Below are 19,528 nucleotides of genomic sequence, written 5' to 3' on the forward strand. Positions count from 1 at the left end.
ATCCCAAAGACTCCACCCCAAAACTGCTAGAACTCATACAGGAATTCAGTAAAGTGGCAGGATATAAAATCAATGCACAGAAGTCAGTGGCATTCCTATACACCAACAACAAGTCAGAAGAAAGAGAAATTAAGGAGTCGATCCCATTTACAATTGCACCCAAAACCATAAGATACCTAGGAATAAATCTAACCAAAGAGGCAAAGGATCTGTACTCAGAAAACTATAAAATACTCATGAAAGAAATTGAGGAAGACACAAAGAAATGGAAAAACGTTCCATGCTCATGGACTGGAAGAACAAATATTGTGAAGATGTCAATCCTACCTAGAGCAATCTACACATTCAATGCAATCCCCATCAAAATACCATCCACTTTCTTCAAAGAAATGGAACAAATAATCCTAAAATTTGTATGGAATCAGAAAAGACCCCGCATAGCCAGAGGAATGTTGAAAAAGAAAAGCAAAGCTGGCGGCATCACAATTCCAGACTTCCAGCTCTACTACAAAGCTGTCATCATCAAGACAGTATGGTACTGGCACAAAAACAGACACATAGATCAATGGAACAGAATAGAGAGCCCAGAAATGGACCCTCAACTCTATGGTCAACTAATCTTTGACAAAGCAGGAAAGAATGTCCAATGGAAAAAAGACAGTCTCTTCAACAAATGGTGTTGGGAAAATTGGACAGCCACATGCAGAAGAATGAAACTGGACCATTTCCTTACACCACACACACAAATAGACTCCAAATGGTTGAAAGACCTCAATGTGAGACAGGAGTCCATCAAAATCCTAAAGGAGAACACAGGCAGCAACCTCTTCGACCTCAGCCGCAACAACTTCTTCCTAGAAACATCACCAAAGGCAAGGGAAGCAAGGGCAAAAATGAACTATTGGGACTTCATCAAGATAAAAAGCTTTTGCAAAGCAAAGGAAACAGTCAACAAAACCAAAAGACAACTGACAGAATGGGAGAAGATATTTGCAAATGACATATCAGATAAAGGGCTAGTATCCAAAATCTATACAGAACTCATCAAACTCAACACCAAAAGAACAAAGAATCCAATCAAGAAATGGGCAGAAGACATGAACAGACATTTTTCCAAAGAAGACATCCAAACGGCCAACAGACACATGAAAAAGTGTTCAATATCGCTCGGCATCAGGGAAATCCAAATCAAAACCTCAATGAGATACCACCTCACACCAGTCAGAATGGCTAAAATTAACAAGTCAGGAAATGACAGATGTTGGCGGGGATGCGGAGAAAGGGGAACCCTCCTACACTGTTGGTGGGAATGCAAGCTGGTGCAGCCACTCTGGAAAACAGTATGGAGGTTCCTCAAAAAGTTGAAAATAGAGCTACTGTACGATCCAGCAATTGCACTCCTGGGTATTTACCCCAAAGATACAAAAGTAGGGACCCGAAAGGGTACGTGCACCCCGATGTTTATAGCAGCAATGTCCACAATAGCCAAACTGTGGAAAGAGCCAAGATGTCCATCAACAGATGAATGGATAAAGAAGATGTGGTATATATATACAACGGAATATTATGCAGCCATCAAAAGGAATGAGATCTTGCCATTTGCAATGACGTGGATGGAACTGGAGGGTATTATGCTGAGCGAAATAAGTCAAACAGAGAAAGACATGTATCATATGACCTCACTGATATGAGGAATTCTTAATCTCAGGAAACAAACTGAGGGTTGCTGGAGTGGGGGGTGGGGTGGGAGGGATGGGGTGACTGGGTGATGGACACTGGGGAGGGTATGTGTTCTGGTAAGCGCTGTGAATTGTGCAAGACTGTTGAATCTCAGATCTGTACCTCTGAAACAAATAATGCAATAGATGTTAAGAAAGAAAAAAAGAAGAAGAAGAATGTAGCAGGAGGGGAAGAATGAAGGGGGGGAAGTCGGAGGGGGAAAAGAACCATGAGAGACAATGGACTCTGAAAAACAAACTGAGGGTTCTAGAGGGGAGGGGGTTGGGAGGATGGGTTAGCCTGGTGATGGGTATTGAGGAGGGCACATTCTGCATGGAGCACTGGGTGTTATGCACAAACAATGAATCATGGAACACTATATCTAAAACTAATGATGTAATGTATGGGGATTAACATAACAATAAAAAATTTTAAATAAAAAAAAAAAAGAGGCAAAAGCAGGTTGCAATTTGCCAATAAAGTCACTTCTTAAGAAAAAAAAAAAAAAAAAGAAGAATCCTTACCAAACATAATTTTAATGTTCTTCCTGAGAAGTAGCAACTGATATCACACTCAGGATGTTCGACTTTAAGGAAACATAACAAAATAAAGGAGAAGACAATAACCAAAGCACAAATTAAAAATATTAAAGTGAATTAAAGATATTGTAAGCAATAAGTAAAACACCTCCTTGGAAACTACAATCATCTAAAACTACACGAGTCAGAGATGTCTGGACACATACAGCAAATCCACATACAGTTTTGAGCTTCACATGTTCTCTTACACACCAAGTTTTTCCAACAAGTATGGACATGACTGCAAATGTATTTTTTCTTCCTTATGATTTTCTTAATAACATTTTCTTTTCTCTAGCTTACTTTATGGTAAGAATACAGTGCATAACACATATAACATATGTGTTAATCGGCTATTTATGTCATAAGGCTTATGTCATTAAGGCTTCTGGTCAACAGTAGGCTATTAGTAATTAAGTTTTTGGGAAGTCAAAAGTTATATGCAGATTTTCAACTGCCTGGGGGGGTTGGTGCCCATAACTCCCATATTGTTCAAGGGTCAACTATATGAATTTTACACCAGAAGAGAGAAGAAGCAAGCCCACTTGATACACCTAGTCAGCCTTGTGTTCCATATTGTTATGTTTTTAACTGTCATAATTTCAGATATGTTATAACAGATCCCACTTAAAAAATATGCTGTAACTTATATTTCAAAAGGCTTGACTTTCTGAATTCCTTCTGCATAGAACCATTTTATGATACATATGATACACAGAAGGAAGAGGACATAAAAATAACACATGTATGAATCAATAAGATATAACTCTACAGCTAAATGCTTTCCTCTCCTTAATCTTCCTGAGAGCCTTCATTCAACATCAGTACAACGCACATGCCCTGCTGGGAACCGGGTCAGGCTCCAGGCCACATAGACGAGTCCCCGACCCTGCCTCTTACCACTCAGGGAGGGGAGAGCACCACGTAAACACGTGACCCCAACACTGTGTGCTCGGCTCTAAGACAGCTTCCAGACAGCTGCTTTTAGATCACACAGTTAGGATATTGCACACACCTTAGGGCAGAATAAGAACAAAATACATTTAAGGTCAAAACACTTAGTTAGACTTCAGAAAAATATAGTGACCTTGGAAAGAAATGCCATCATAGGAATCAGGATCATCTAGGGTCTTTGTTCTCAGAAATATAAATGTCACCTTCCTTTGCAAAGGTTGTCCTCCCTCTTGGCAGGTCTCCCCCCTCAGGGCCCTGTTTTGGTTCTGGGTGACTCTACCTGTTGCTTTGATAAACTTGCTCTGCTTCTGCGAGACGGGGTCACTCTCTGACTTCCTTTGTCACGTCTATCTTCACCCCTGCAACTTGACCTTGAAAAGACTCTCTCAGGAGTCAGTTATTGGCAGAGGTGGGAACACATGCAAGACCCCAGTCATAAAGTCACCAGGAGCAGGCCCCGGTGTGTGTGAGTCTGGTGCCAGGATCCGAGCAATCCTGTAGGATGGCTGCTTCCCCCAGCTCAGTGGCTGTCCGGAGCAGGCTCTTTGGTGGCCCTGAGTGAGGGCTCTATTGATTCAGGGGGCCTGTGAGGGATCGCTCGAAAGGCATGGACAAGAGATTCCACAGTAGAAACAAGCTGCTTTCACAATAACCAATTAAACCGAGACATTATCCATGCCAAGCCATTAGCCTGGGCCACTTAAGAGCCACAATAAATCGTAGCTGTTTTAAAGGCCTGTGCATACGTACAAAGGGAGCACCTCTGGCCAGTACCCAGAACTCTCCCAGGCTCTTAGCGCAGAGGATCAGCTCTCATGGAGGTGGCACAGGGCAAGGCGAGGGGGAGGAGCCTTACAGCTCCCACACTCTGGTTTTCCCAACCCCAGAATTTTTCATGCTGCATTACTGCTGAGGTTAGACCACATCTGCCTCCAGGGCCCTGGAGTGTCAGTCTCACGGTTAGTGCACGGGAGAGCCCCCAGACAACAGAGCTGCAGGCGCCGAGATGCTCTGAGCGCAGGTTAAAGAATGCGGGAAGTCTCTGCCCAAGGGGACTTTGTGCCAGGAAGTGTGTGAGGTGCTGGGGCCCTGGCTCTGTTCTCCACACTCTGTGCTCACCCTCTTCTGCTGAAGAACCTGTCTCCTCTCTTCCCAAGGCTCCGAACCATATAGCCTCCTTGGTTGCAGACACTTGTTTTACCTTCCAGTTCCTCAAGAAGTGATCATCCTATTTGTGGGTTACGAGCCCTTAGCCTTCTCCCCTTCCCCCAACCCCCCTCGTTTTCCTCACTGCCCTCCTAGCAATCCTTTCCTTTCCTTATTAGAAATCTTATCAGCTAGAGAAAGGAGGAAAGAAATGATTAAACTCGAATCTCACATAATGCATTAAAATTTCTTCTGGAAGAGAAGGCTGGAAGGAGGTTAAATCAAGGCTTTGTTTTATTTTGTCTGGCTTTGTTCTCTGCATTGTGTGGATGGGATTTGTCTGTGCACTCTTTATTCTTGATGGAAACAGAAAGCCCTGATTCGGCTGTATTTAGTGCTGCCAAGGAGCCTGGGGCCAGCACTGGGAACTTAAGCTTTGCGATCCAGAGGTTTTCAGCCCGGGGACAGCGGGGCAGAGAGGGACGCGTGCTCCACACTCTGTCCCCGGCACTGGACCAGGCACTGGCGACTGAGTTGCGAAGTTCACGCCCGAGCCCCACCTTCCCCATGCTTCTATCACATGGACCGGGGGTCTCAAGGCCCCAAACCAGGTGACATTCAGCCTGCCACACGTGCCTCAAAAGACCAACCCTCAAGCGTCGTGCTGGCTTGGTTTAAAAGAAATCCCATCTCCATTCTGACTTTATGGAACCTGCCTTGCTCCTGCTCATTCTATAATTCCACGCTGAGACCTGCCCTTGTCACTGGGGATGAGAAACTTCTCTTTTTGCTACCGAGGCTCTCTGTCACTCTCACAGCTGTGGGCCTGCATGCTCCCCAAACAGAGCGGCTGTCCTTCTCTGCTGGTTCCTGCCAGCTCTTGAGCAAAGCTACTCTCCGTTCCCGCAGGCTGACTCCCTTCTTCTGGCCCGCAGGACCCGCCAGGGCCCATCCACCTGTCGGCCACCTCTCCCACCTGCTGGGGTCACCACCGCTGGCTCTGCTACCTATTCTTCCTGCGCTCACACCGGGGCGCTGTGCTCTCCCCCCTGAGTGTGTCTGCCGTGCTTCATCCCTCATGATAACAAGGCTGGACTCTGGAGACCGTGGGCAAACATTCCCTGTCAAGTCACTTCGTTTCCAGGGCTCTGCCTGCTACTCCCACAGCTGCAGATGCTCGGATGCTCGGTCTGAGCTGCCACGTCTGCCCCGCCCAGTGAGGGCGTGCTTTGTGACACCTTTAAAGCAAAATGTCAAAGGGAAGCATTCGAGGAAGTGGTGGTGTCACCTGTCCAACCTCTGGGCATACTTTTAAGGAAAAGATGATCCCTTGCATCTATGGAATTAGGAATAGGACTTTTGAGGTTGTTCTAGAACCTCTGAAGTCATCTTGTATTTCTTTTCACCACTGAACTTGCCATTTTTTAAATTTCTACGTTAGTTTCTATTTTTTGCCATAAGAAATTACCATAGGCTTCATGACTTTAAACAACTCAAATTTATTACCTTACAGTTGTGTAGATCAAAAGTCTGACCCTGGTCCCACTGAGCTAAAGTCAAGGTGTTGTTAGGACTGCCTGCCTTTTTGGAGGCTCTAAGGCGAGAATCTGCTTCTCTGTCTTTTCCACCTTCCGGAGGTTGACTACATTCTTGGGCTCAGGGTCCCCTTCTTCCGTCTTCAAAGGCAGCAATGGCACATCTCTCTGGCTCTCCTCCACAGTCATGGCTCCCTGGACTATAGCTCCTAGAAGTTCTCCACTTTCAAGCACCATGTAATTAGATTAGACCTACCCAGAAAATCCAGGATAATCTCTTCATCTCTTAATCATATTTGCCAAGTCCCTTTTGCCATGTAAGGTAACATATTTACAGCTTCTGAACATTGTGTACAGATATCTTTAGGGGCCTCTATATTGCCTACCACAGCTTTTATTTTTTCCTCTCTTTTCTTTCTCTCTCTCAAAAAATAAATTCAACATGGCAGGTCATTTCCAAAATATATGATAGGGCCAGGGTCAAGTCTCATGAGAACGTAATAAAGATTCGGTAAATTTAGATTCACCAAAAAGATCCCTGTCCCTAAATGGCTGACCAAGTAGCCTGCCTACAAACCTGAAACTCACCTCACAATTAGATCACAATTAGATTTAGTATCTTCATTGAGCCGTTATCTTCAAAATGCCGTTCTACCTAAGTGCCCATCGAGGGATAACGAACATCATCAAGTACCTGTTTTGTGCTAGGAAATTTAGTAACTTTAATCTGCTTGAATCATCTAAGGGTCCCTGGTGTAGACCAAATGACTGTTAGTCAAAGAGGTCCAGTTCAATGACCAGAGCCACAGACACGAGGAGGGGCAGAACCAATCAAGTCAGCCAGCCTAACTCAAGTTTCCCCTACCACACCACACTTCCTTCCATACACGCAGCAGAATGAGAAGAAGAACACATATGCAACCTTTAACACATTGTTTGGTGTTATCTAATACTTGTGTTACACGTACAAATATATTAACTTAATTGCAGAGATGAGCATCCTGAGAGTATAAAACATGGATCCAGCTAGTGTTGAGGTTGTTTGAGAGGACTGAAAGAAAAGATAAGACTAATGGGGCCAATTCAAGAGAAGGCCAGCCTTCATGAGCCCGTAAGGGGCAGGCTGGAGATGTTCTGGATTCTGCGGGGTCACAGTTGCAATGGAGGGGGTGTCAGAAGGACAGTGGGAGGCATCAGCGGCAGGATGATAAAAAAAGCTTCTCCAGGCTACCTATGCCCGTCTGCAGCTACAGCCCAGGAGACTGAGTATCGCACCACTCTCCACGAGACCTCCCACTTCCTCTCACTTTCAGCATTTCTTTCATTTTCTCTTATTTTCCACATAATATGATCTTTCACGGAGTTTCTATACTCTAGACTGCAGCCTGAATTAGGGTATGTGAAAGCCGAAGAAATCCAAAGAAGACTCTTCTCCATGCCAAATGACTACACGAAGAGAGCCAGCTTATGTTAATTTACATATTCAGTTCCTATCATATACACATTTGTCAGGAATTCAGTAAACATCACATGCTGCCCATAATGTATGCAACTAACTCTTCTTTTAGGTTCTGAATCTCAGGGTTTACCATAAACCTCTTTATTACAAAAGGAAAATATCAGAAACTGTACCCTCAGGATAGTGGGACAGAAATGCCTTATTTCCACATAGATGTATGTTTCTCCCTGAGTGTTTTTAAAACTTACCCAAATATCTTGTTCTCTACTAATTTCTAGTCCTTTTATATTAGGATTTAAGTCTTTGCAAATAATGAGAGAACACCAATATTATTATTTTAATCACCTGAAGAGGAGGGAAACAGAAAAACTGATTTTTTTGGAAAATTTTATTTATTTATTTGAGAGAGAGAGAGGGAGCGAGAGAGAGAGAGAGAGTGAGCATGAGCAGGGGAGGAGTAGAGGGAGAGGGAGAAGCAGACTCCCTGATGAGCAGGGAGCCCGATGCGGGGCTCGATAGGGCTCAATCCCTGGACCCCAAGATCATGACCCGAGCTGAAGGCAGACGCCTAACTGACTGTGCCACCCAGGTGCCCCCAAAACTGTCATCTTTGACCCAACTCCATCTTTACAATAGATGGCACCTCTCTATGTGAGCCTAGAATGGCCTCTAAACTGCGTTTACAATTCTTAGCATCTTTATCTCTCTATGTGAACTCACCCTCACGTTGCTCCCACTGGTCCTTGAAGCACTTGCATGGAAGAAAAACCCACCCAAAAGATGGATGAAAGAACTGTCTCCCAGAAGCCTTGACTTTTATTCAGGCACTCACCTCTGGCATCCTAGTTCTTGGCAATGCTTCCAAACTATTAAACACAGCTTTTAAGTTTCAGGTGACCATTTTTGCCTGCAGGCTTAAGAAAACTCAGGAAAGTGTTGCCAGGGCTGCTGAACTCAAAGAGCTGTGTGGGGAGATGAAAGGATGCACCAGGGTTGCTTGAAACTGACTGATGTGGAGGTTTTTTTTTTTTTTTGCTCCCCATCCACATGGACAGTAAGCACATATGATAAAAAGTGGGCATTAATATTCTCGGTATGTTCACTTCCAGACATTGGGCCACAGATTTTTCTAGTAGCTCTCCAGACTGTGTAGTTCTGAACCTCTGAGAAAGAGTGCTCCGCTGGGCTCCCCCTTGAGGGTTTCTGCAATGCCAAAGCAGTCCCCAGTACACAGTGGTAACTGGAAGAAAATATCAGGTCTGGGGAGACCCGCTTTTGGGTGCCATTTGCTGCGCTGGAGATGGGAGGGGGGTAGAGGAGCTGGATTCGAGAAGGGGCTGGATTATGAAGGGGCTGCTGTACAAACAGGGATGTGGGGAGAGCAGGAGAGACCGTGAAGAAGCACCCTGTGAGATGTGATGAATCGAGAAGGGATAAGTGGAAGGAGTGCGGAGAAGCAGGGGAGGCATAGGGCAGCTGCCTTGAGAGTAGAAGAGACTCAAGCAGACATTTATGATTGTCAGAGCAACTCAACAACCTAGAAGTAGACCTAGAGGGCTTGTTCAGGGGTGGTCATCTTTAGCTGTGGAAATGAGAAAAACCTGCGGTAGCTCCAGCTAGCAAGAGATTTAGAGTGCAAGTGAGTTCCCCGGAGATTTGGAGAAGTGCAGAGGAGGGTGTGTGGACCAGGACATCAGAGAAGATGGAGGGAGGTCTTCCTTAAGAACCAAGGGTGGCCTGCGTGCCTTTTGTGCATGAGAGAGATGGAAAGTCAGATGTTGTGGTTGGAAATGGGGAGCTTCACAGGTGGGGATCTCGGCAGGTGGCGATGCTAATGAGGGTGAAATCCAGAGCACGTCTACACTGGCGGATGGATAATGTGGGAATGATGTGAAGGTTACCAGAATAACTTGGGGCAAAGAACTGTGATTCATGGTGAGTTTGAATCTGAGAGGAAGATAGGAATAAAATGAGTAGAAAGAAAGACCCTGAGGCAGGTACTGCTAGGCTGGGGGTAGGGTCTAGGGGATTTGGGGCTAAGAAACCAAAATCGATAATGAATAACAGAGCAACAGAATAAGAACAGCAGTAGAAAAAGCCAGCCCTCCAAGTAGAACAATGCCCCAGAAGTGGTGATGAGAAGTACTGGAACTCTTCCTCTCAGCCTTGTGGTTAGTTCGAAGGGGTGGTCTTCACCGCGGGGGCTGTGAGGGAGGCTGTGTCACTTGGAAGATCCAGGCTCAGTTTATGTGAGCAGGTGAAGGGATGGTGGAGAGAATGATTCAAGGATGTAGGAAAGTTTGTCCTTAGTAGGGTTAAAGTTCCAAAAAGATCCGTGCAAGTGTTTAGGAGAACCGTTCTTAATCTTAGCTGCACAACAGAATAACCCAGGTTTTTCTTTTCTCAAAGAAAAACCCCAATACCCAGAATATTAGATCAGAACCTATGGGTTGGGAGCCTGGAGTAAGTCTTTTTTAAAGCTTCCCCAGTTGAGTCCTCTGTGCATGGGCTGGAGAACTACTGATTCAAGAAGGGCATGTGTGGGGAGCAAGTGGGCTTGCAGGAGGAAGAGGTGTTTGGAAAGGGGTTATTTATGGGCAATGGTGGTTAGAGAAGCAGGGAGATGGCAGAGACTGGTGGGCCTTGGCAGGCAGGGTGCCAAGAAGGCAGAATTCAGGTAAGAAAGGGCCTTTCTGAAAATCAGCGCCAAGGTTCCAATTCAAGTGTGGGTGTTAGGCAGTGTTGCTGGGACTGAACTAATTGCCTCTTCAGTATGTTGGATAGACCGTTTACCTATAAATAGGATTTTGGTATTTTTACATTATTAAAAGGCCATGAGGTACAAGAAAGCCTTATCCATTATTCATATTTTTTTCGGTCTAAGTGCTGGATCCCCAGATGCTGAGAATTTATAAATGTCTATTTGGACAGCACTGACCGTGATTCAAAATGCTCCTGGGTTGTTTTCACTGCTTAAACCTGTTTGTCAATCTTTCTTGGTGTTGACTATTTGCATTTCTTTTCACTAATTAAAACAATTAAAATTATTTTATTGAAGTATTATTATTATTTTTTTTTTGCATGGATTTGTGTGTTTCTGTTGGGAAGAAAGGTCAAGAATGCCTAAGTATAAGACTGTGTGAATGAATATAAAATACATGCATCGAACATTTCAAATATGATGTAGATCTTCTATAGTGCGCTTTTTACAATGATTTTTCTTGGAGTGGTTAAAAGATTTGCCTTTAATCAGATCCCATGGCTCCACTACAAATACAGTTTTCCCTATGCAGAATTTAAGCCTGGGATGATTTCCATCCTGACAGGGCCTTAGAAGCAGCACATCTGCAAGGAACATAAAAGAAATAACCATAAGCCTGACACTACAGCTGCGTGTTCCCATCATTTATTCAACATCAGAAACTCTTACAAGGTCACCCGTCAAAAATAGATCCTGTGTCTCATCCCCTCTGTGGACCCAACCTGCAACACTCTGCTTTCATGACCCAGAACAACTTTCTGGATGGAAATTCCAGAAGGAAATACTTTGATGTGTAGAAAAAAATTCTTCCCTTGGCTTCCTTGACACATTTTTTTTTTCTTCCACATCTCGTCCTCTTCTGGGTGCTCATCCCTCTACAGCTCCCTTTGCTGGCTGCCCTTGCACACCCCTGCAACGGCACGGCTCCCCTTGGTCCCCTATGTTCTAGGGTGTGGCTCTTTCAGCAACTCACACTACGAGCGGAGTCTAGGCTTCAGCCAGCTGCCCAAGCATGAACCATGAACTCAATGGTTGTGTGAGCAAACTACTTAATTTTTCTTTGCCCTGAACTGAACATCTGAAAAATGGGGTTAATGGTATCTTACAGGGTTGCTGTAAAGATTAAATGAGTTAATAAGCATTTAGAATCATGCCCAGCACGTAGGAAGTTCTTGGTACTGCTCATTATTTTTAACATTGTTGTTTGTCTTATCCGTCTGCTCTCCCTTGATAGTCTCCCTGATCACAGGGATGACAAGTATCAATATTATATAATTTGTTCCTGAGTCTCTACTTCAGGATTTGCTCTCAGTCCAGAAAGCCACACCCATATTTCTAACTGTCCCTTGGGCATCTTTGTTCTCATGTCTAAGACATAACTCGAACTTGATATTCCAAAAGCCAAGTCACCATATCCACACCCCAAAGCTCCCTGCCCCGTAAGTGTGCTACTGTTACTTCGAGGCACACTTGATCTTTTGCTCCACCCATTCAGTGTGGGTCACCCGGTCCCACAGGAGTTACTACGGGACCTTCCACACCTAATTCCCTTCTTCTCACTCCTCCGTCATCAGCCCAGATCTACCACGCTTTTCTTCTTGACTCTAACTTTTCACTGATGTCAGACTAATATTTCTAATGTATATTTCCAATCATGGAATCAATGAAAGCATTGGTTTAAATCTCTCCACTGGCTCGCCAGTAACTCAAGACACTGAATATCAACTCCTCTCTCTGGCAGTTGAGGTCCATCTCAATAAAACTCCTATGTATCAGTCTGGGCTTACTGGAAATAATAGGCTTATATGGAGTCTGTATTTACTGTTCCCTCTGTGTTTCTTCCTGCTGTTCTCTTCACCTAGATATTTTGTACTTGTTCCCATTAAGCTGGTCAAACCCTACCTTTCATTTGGGCCAATTTCAAATATTAGCTCCTTTTCAGATGTCCTGAAAATAATACTATGCCACCTCCCCCGCCCCCGAACTCCCTCCCATAGAACTTTGCATTCGTCTCCTCCATTTATCAGACTGACTTGTCTCCCAGTCCTTGGCATACTTCTTTTATTCCTCCTTCTAGATCATAACTTCTTCAAAGGCACTTACTATATCCTTTAAAGCTTCAAATGGGATAAAATGAGTCACAATAATAGCACCAGGAATTAAGCTCATTTATTCTGCAAAGCAGCAGGCTGTTGTCAAATGCTAACCCTCTTCCTCACAGTCCTCATAAAAAGAATGGGAAAGCATATAAATGAAGTGGCACACAAGAGGAACATACAATGTGAGCAATTACGCCAATTCCTTTTATAGGAAGCACACAGCTGAGACAAACATGGAAGCACCTTATTTACCATCCACATCTCGTTGCCAAATTCTTCTACTCCTTCTAAATTTTTCATTAAAGGAAATCAAGGAAGGTAAACAAAAGTAGCCCTTGGGAGGAATCAGCACAATGGAAACCACTCACTTATCAGCATGGCCTCAGAGAAATGTCTAATTTTTTAAAAACATCTTTTGGGGCCAGACACTTAGGTTCGCGCACTTGGGCACACAAACACGCACCCACCTTCTCTGGCTGTGTGCCGCCACGCCACACCCTGGCTTCGGTGTGACAGTAAAGAAGGAGGTTCGTTTGGACAGGAGCGACTTACCTTCAGGGCGTCCTGGGTGTCGTCCAGACAGTAGACTCGAACACTGTACTCCAGAGAGGAGCAGCAAAGTGGCCCGAAGATGGCCAGCTTCAGGCGCTTCGCGGCAGCTTTAGTGGTGGACTGCCCGACCAGGGCATAGGTGCTGAGGTTCTCTGTGAGGAGGTGGCAAGCCTCTGCATCCAGCTGAATGTAGCAAGGGGTGGTGAAGTTTTCCTCCCCAACCACCACCACATCCTGAAGGACAGGAAGGAAGGGGCCATGGTTGAGCCACTGCGGGTTCCACTGGCTGCCATGATGGTGGCCAGGCAGACAGAGCAGCACCTCTTCTGCTAAGTGTGATCATCCTTTTCTCTGTATTTTTTTTTTCCTTTCTCAGGCTTTATTATACCCTATTTCCATTCTTAATCATACTCTCCCTTCCCCTTGCCTTCATACTGCTAATATTTTTTATTTAGATGTCCCCTATTTAGCATTTTTTCCATCTGCGAGTCTACATTACTAGAATTGACATAAAATTCCAGAAGAAATTCATGAATTATCCTCTTAATTTCAGTGTACCTGAGTTTATTACCCGTTTCTGAGAATTTAATGTTTTAATCTCTAAGTGTCTGATTAAATCTAAAAAGTACTGTTTTCTTTCTTTTTTTTTTTAAGATTTTATTTATTTATTTGACAGAGAGAGAGCGAGCACAAGTAGGGGGAGCTGCAGAGGGAGAGGGAGAAGCAGGCTCCCCCTCGATCCCAGGACGCCGGGATCACGACCTGAACCAAAGGCTGACACTTAATGACTGAGCCACCCAGGCACCCCCCAAAAAGTACTGTTTTATTTCAATGTCATTATAGAGTAGTAAGTTTTTCCCTAAAAATCTAGGGGTTTGAAAAGGTTTAGAGAAATTAAGGAACTATGCAATACCATTCTACTGTGTTTTTCCAAACTCACCTGTCAATTACTTTTCAAAGCAATACACTGCTTTTTCTCAATAATCTGGGCTGCTAGACCCTAGGGAAAGTACAATATAGCAAACTCGATGCTTTTCTCTGGTTAAACAGCCTATCCTTTTAGCTTTTGAAAATATTTAGCAAGAAATAAAAATAAATGGAAGTGCTGAATATTGTTAAAATAGTTACGAACTCAACTAAGTTTTGATTTATCCAAATGACTCAGGCCACAGAAGAAAATCATCTGAAAGACCAAGTGTAGGACCCATAAACCAAGGGTCAAAATTCCACGTGCCAGGGCAGCCAGGTAATAGGTATCAGGTAGGGCAGAAGACAATAGGAAGTGGGGGAGACTGGGGTAAAGTGGAGCACAAGCCTGTCTAAAGAGCTCTGTCTCCACTGGGCTCAGCCCATCACAGCTATGCAGACATGCAGGCCCAGTAAGAAAACCACCTTGACTTTTTCAAGAGAAGCTGGAAGTTCACATTTTTATGTGAAAATTTCCAACTTGTAATTAATTCAAATTTAAAAGAAAACTCCACGTGGGAGAAATAAAGTACATGTGTGGGCCTGATTCCACCTCCGCACTAGGCTACTTTCTCTCCACAGAGGCAGGAACTACATCTGCTTTGATTCCTACCGTAGCTCAGTGGGCCTGGCTCATGGGGAGCAAACGGCTATTTGTCAAAAAAAAAAAAAAATGAATGAATGTGTCATCATAAATTGAGTCTCTGGGGCTGAACAAAGTGGTTGTTTATTAACTAGGCCTTGCAACAACATCTGACGGGTAGTAAGAGGGGGGTTAAATGCCATCCACGAAATCATTTCTTCAACTGTGCCTGTCCTCAAAGATGAAGCTCAAACTGCACTGGCAAAGAGAGAAAGAAACTCAGTACCTTCAGGTTTATTTTAGCCCCAAAGGACACCTGGAAAGAAGTGCCTTTTTTTTTTTTCCTCCAGCAGAGTGAGGGCAAGGCTCAAATATCCCAAAAGCTTCCAGTAAGACATGGTTGAGAATAAAGATGCACCATGTCCCTGCCATGGGTGGAAGAGCATACTCTTAAGCATTGCCCTCTTCTACTCTTCCCGTCTCTTTATTTCATTTTATTATTTTTGTTACTGTTATTATTACTGAAGTCTAGAAATAGACAGGTATTAGGGTATTAAGCAGAGTCTTATGCAAACAATTTAGAATCACTTGAGATTAAGACTTTGGGATGTTTTCGAGATAAATCATTTCAAACTTAAATGGACTGGAAGTTAGATCTGGTTAAGTCTGTTCATAACCCAACATAAAGCATACCCTTAGACTTGAGTCCTGGACTTTCAGTCCTCTGGCAAGGAGTGATCCCCTCATGTGGCCAAGAGAACATGTCCTTAGGGAGGAAATTACAGTAATCCCAGGGATGCCTTTCTAATTGTAATACTGCTTTTTTTCCTATAATATTAAAGGCTTGAAACTTCATGTACATTTTTTTCTAAAAATGTCTTTCCTAAAAGAAAAATACCACAAGCAATCACAAAGTATATAATATATAGGTTGGATGCTTTGTAACGATACAAAAAAATACAGGGGTAGCTTTCAAAACTATTAGACATTTTTTGATAAACATATTCCTGAAATATGTCTTCTTGAGAATATTCTAAAATGTAATGTTTAACTTGGCTATTTCCCACTTAAACAACAAATACTGTCTTTTCAAGAGGTGACAATGCAAATACCCAAGATGGTTTTCTAGTTACTAGGTATAAAATCTTCATGGTAAATCTAACAAATTCTTTTGCTCGTAACTTCAGGTGCTAATTGAAGAGTTCTGATGTAAAGAACAGGATCTGTTTAAGGCACTGTCCTTAAGAAGTTATGATGGCAACAGCCACAGAGAGCCAAGACACCACAGGTGTTCTTCATCCTAGTGGAGCTTAGGAGATGCACCCTTTCTGTTTTCCCAAGTTCAGCTCAGAAGAACTGTATTCCCTGTATGTGTCTACAATGTCTACCATTTTCTGACCCAGGAGCAATGTTTCTCTAACTGCAAATTTAAAAAATATATAGATGTTTCCCAACCCAAGACATAGTATGTATGTTCTGACAGGGACTTGTGTAAGACTCTCGAGTGTACTTTCCCTAGGAGTTAGCTAATGCTTGACCATCATTTTCATCATGCCTACCCATCAGTAGATAAAGCATTCAGGAACTAGGCTCTCTCCCTCCCTCCGTTCTTCTCATACACTCTCGCCCTCTTTCTCTCTCTCCTTTTGAGTGTAAGCTAAAATTCCATTCATGTTCTGCTTTCAAAATAAAAACCTTCTTTCCCATAATTACTCCAGTTTGTCTGCATGAATTGCTCTTGTGTTCCATCTTTAACCCAATGGAAGCTCACCTCCCACTGTCCCTGTGCTGTCTGGTTCTTGAGCTGTATCTTCCAGTCCTCGGTGTTGGGGTCTGCGCAGTGATGCATAGTGAGGATGACGGGGCGGGTCAGCAGGGCTCCTGGAGGCCCACAGCTCACCACAGGGGTCAAGAGTGTCTGGCTGTCTTCCATGGCTGGCCTAGGAGAAGAGCAGAGATTGGCATCAGTGACATTTCCATAGCATCCTCTTACTATGTACTCATTGAGATTTTTAGATCTGAAGTTGTACAAATTGTTTCTTCTTGGGAGTTTTTGTTTTTTAGTTTTTTTGGTTGGGGGAGGAGAGGCAGAATTAAATGGGAAGACATGTCCTTTATACCAAGACTTTATTTAATCTTCAAGACTGGAGATACTTATGATAACAGTGAATCAGCCAGTATCTCTTTGATCCCCTTCCCCCAGACACAGGTCTGCCTTTGGTAATGTCCTCTGAATTCATGTACTGATACTTTTAGGATGGAACAAGAAGGAACAGAGTCCTTAGGAGGTTATATAACCATCTTTTCTGATAATACTTGCCATTGCTCTTACAGGGTTTTATATACTTTTATTTTTTTAAGACCTAACTTGAGAAATACTTCAAAAAAAAAATCACTTCAGAGTAAGGACACCCTAGAGCTAAACTTCCAAATGACTTTCAGGAACAGTTCAGGCTAGTAGAGCAGATTCCTTCTTTCAAATATGACCAGACAGAATATAGAACTGTATTCTATAGTTCTAGAATTTAAAATGAAATCTACTTGTATACTACCTACTCAGAGAATCTGGGTGGAAGAACTTCAAAGATCTAAATCAAAGATCTAAATTCTTTATCTCCACATGTTTTCTTAATTGTCTTAAGACCTTTCCCTAACATGACTGTAATCAACAAACAAATGGAAAAATTAACCCAAGGTATCAGTTGATATGTGAGCAACAGTCCCAAATTATTGAACGGATTGCCCAAAGTCTTAAAACTAACAAGTGCTAGCACTGGGACTAAAGCCAATGCCTTCTCAACAACAATACTCAACACTACTCTGTCAGAACAGTGTGACTAAGAAATCATGAACTCAGAGTTCCAGAGGAAGCAGGGCCTCTGGGGTCAACAGCACCACCTTCTATCCAAAGTAGGAACCCTTCTACAATATGCTGACATCTGGACAGTGCTTTAGACACATCCAAAATTGTACTCCACTACTATTGAGGGTCACCTCATCTATTATCAATTCAAATTTACAAAACGTTCTTAGGATAAACACAATCTGCCTTCCCGACACTTCTCTTCACATATCTTTGGCCTGCTTTCTCTCTACTTTGGCATCAGAGCCTTTCAAATATCCAGAGATTGTTATGATGCCTCTAAAACGTCTTATTTCAGACAAAATATCCTCAAATTTTCAACCTCAACTAGAAAAGCATGGTTTACAGATATCTCCCTATATTTCTATCTTCACTTTTATATAGATGTCTGTTAGTATTCCAATGTCTTCTCTAAAGTGAGGCATCTGGAAATGAATATTAGACTTAAGTAGGCAGCAGAAGGGGACTACTATTTTCCTTGGTTTGGAATATGTAGTTATATCAATGCCTCACCACATTGTTGCCTTATATTATTCTCAGTCAAGTAATTATTTATAAGTATTATTGCAGGCTTGAGTTACAAAGGAAGATGGAGATGATATGGTTAAGCATCTCCTTTATAAAATGAGGCAATGAAGCTCCAAGAAGGTCAAGTAATTTGTTAAAGCTAACCACTCTGTGTATCCCTAACATGAAAGGCTCTTAGGCTAGCTCTCTATAGTTTTGTGGTTGCAGTGATGGCTTTTGAACCTATGTACAGAAATTTATATTTAGCCATTTAATTTCACCTTAATAGTTTCAGAGCAAATTTCAAGTCACTTATTTCTTAATGCTGTCTTTCCTCCAAATATCGGCCAACTCTTCCAGTCTTTTAGCCTCCATAAATCTTATATGCCTGCCATTTATGTTCTCATTCCAATCATTGATAATACTGTAGTACAAGAATAGGGCAAAGATGGGCGCCTGGGTGGCTCAGTTGGTTAAGCGACTGCCTTCAGCTCAGGTCATGATCCTGGAGTCCCGGGATCGAGTCCCACATCGGGCTCCCTGCTCAGCGGGGGGTCTGCTTCTCCCTCTGACCCTCCTCCCTCTCATGCTCTCTGTCTCTCGTTCTCTCTCTCTCAAATAAATAAATAAAATCTTTAAAAAAAAAAAAAAAAAAAAAGAATAGGGCAAAGACCTTTACAAAGATACTACTTGAAACCTCTCTCCGGTCTGACACCTATAATTTGAATTTGTTGGTTTAGCCAAATATAAACTAATCAAAATATACATTGTCCAATTCACATCTTTCCATTTCATTCACGTGGATATTATAATGGACATATCAAATTCCTTTATAATTGTGATGGCCACTTGGAAAGGATTTTCCTCTTAAGATTTTTTTCTTTATCTATAGTTAATATATTAAATACTAAATAATCTAGAAGTTAGCTTATATCTATAGCTTACTCTAATTTAACACTCAGGGAATGATGGCAGCTGTTTTATTTATATTTATATATACATTGTTGGAAGATAATTCTCCATGGGTCTTTCATGTTTCTGCATGTCTTTTCAAGACAACTGTATAGCAATCACCTTGGAAGATAAAGATACTGCTTATCTTTGGATAAGCAAGCATGTCTACTTCCCATTATAAAAAACTCAGGTTCTCCAAGCTCAGAGGTCCTTCCTGGAATGCAACCACTGAGTGTGTAGATATCATCTGATCCTCTCTGCATCTCCCTTTTGGAAATGGGGTTTTGGGAATTGGCACAAAAATGATAAAACTCTTGATAGTGCTATTGCTGTGAGTAACAAACTGTCCTTTGTCTCTGACCCGGGAGTCTTGTGTCATCTATCAGCATCCACAAAACTGTGGCGGCTATGGTAAGGTCAAATCTTAGAGAGTCCTTAGCTCTTGACAATCATTATCCTTTTGACATATTTGACATATTTTCTCCTTAATAAAACTTGGGTTATCACTGCTTCTTCTCATTCTAAAATTTCACAAGGATCTCACCAACCTAGGGCTTTTCTTTCTTTTTATTTAGAAAATAAAAATAATTTTTATCTCCGTTTAGTCTTTACCCTCTTTCCATCTTCAATGAATAAGGACACAGTTTTATTAAATCTAAAGTTATCAAAGTACTTGGAAATATACTTTTTGGAATAATAAGATTATTGGCAGCTTGAGAAGTCTTTACCATCCCCTGTATCACTTAGTTTTGATTTCCTCTTAACCCAGTCTTTCTTCCTTCCTTCCATTCTGAAATTCATTCTCTTAGTACATGGGTGAAGTTCTGGTTTCATTGTGGTGTAGTTGATATT

The 19,528-nt window shown here is 42.6% G+C and overlaps 1 protein-coding gene across 2 annotated transcripts in view; it reads right to left on the reverse strand.

Moving 5' to 3' along the window:
• UNC5C (unc-5 netrin receptor C) overlaps positions 1-19,528 on the reverse strand; it is a 351,284-nt gene that overhangs the window by 20,879 nt on the left and 310,877 nt on the right. For both annotated transcript variants that reach the window (XM_032400872.1, XM_032400871.1), the window contains 2 exons: positions 16,124-16,292; positions 12,804-13,037 (listed from right to left, as the gene is read on the reverse strand). In XM_032400872.1, coding sequence (XP_032256763.1) covers positions 12,804-13,037; positions 16,124-16,292 — 403 coding nt within the window. The remainder of the gene's footprint in view (positions 1-12,803; positions 13,038-16,123; positions 16,293-19,528) is intronic.

This window comes from Phoca vitulina, unplaced genomic scaffold (genome assembly GCF_004348235.1).
Source record: "Phoca vitulina isolate PV1807 unplaced genomic scaffold, GSC_HSeal_1.0 scaffold3, whole genome shotgun sequence".
Taxonomy (NCBI): Eukaryota; Metazoa; Chordata; class Mammalia; order Carnivora; family Phocidae; genus Phoca; species Phoca vitulina.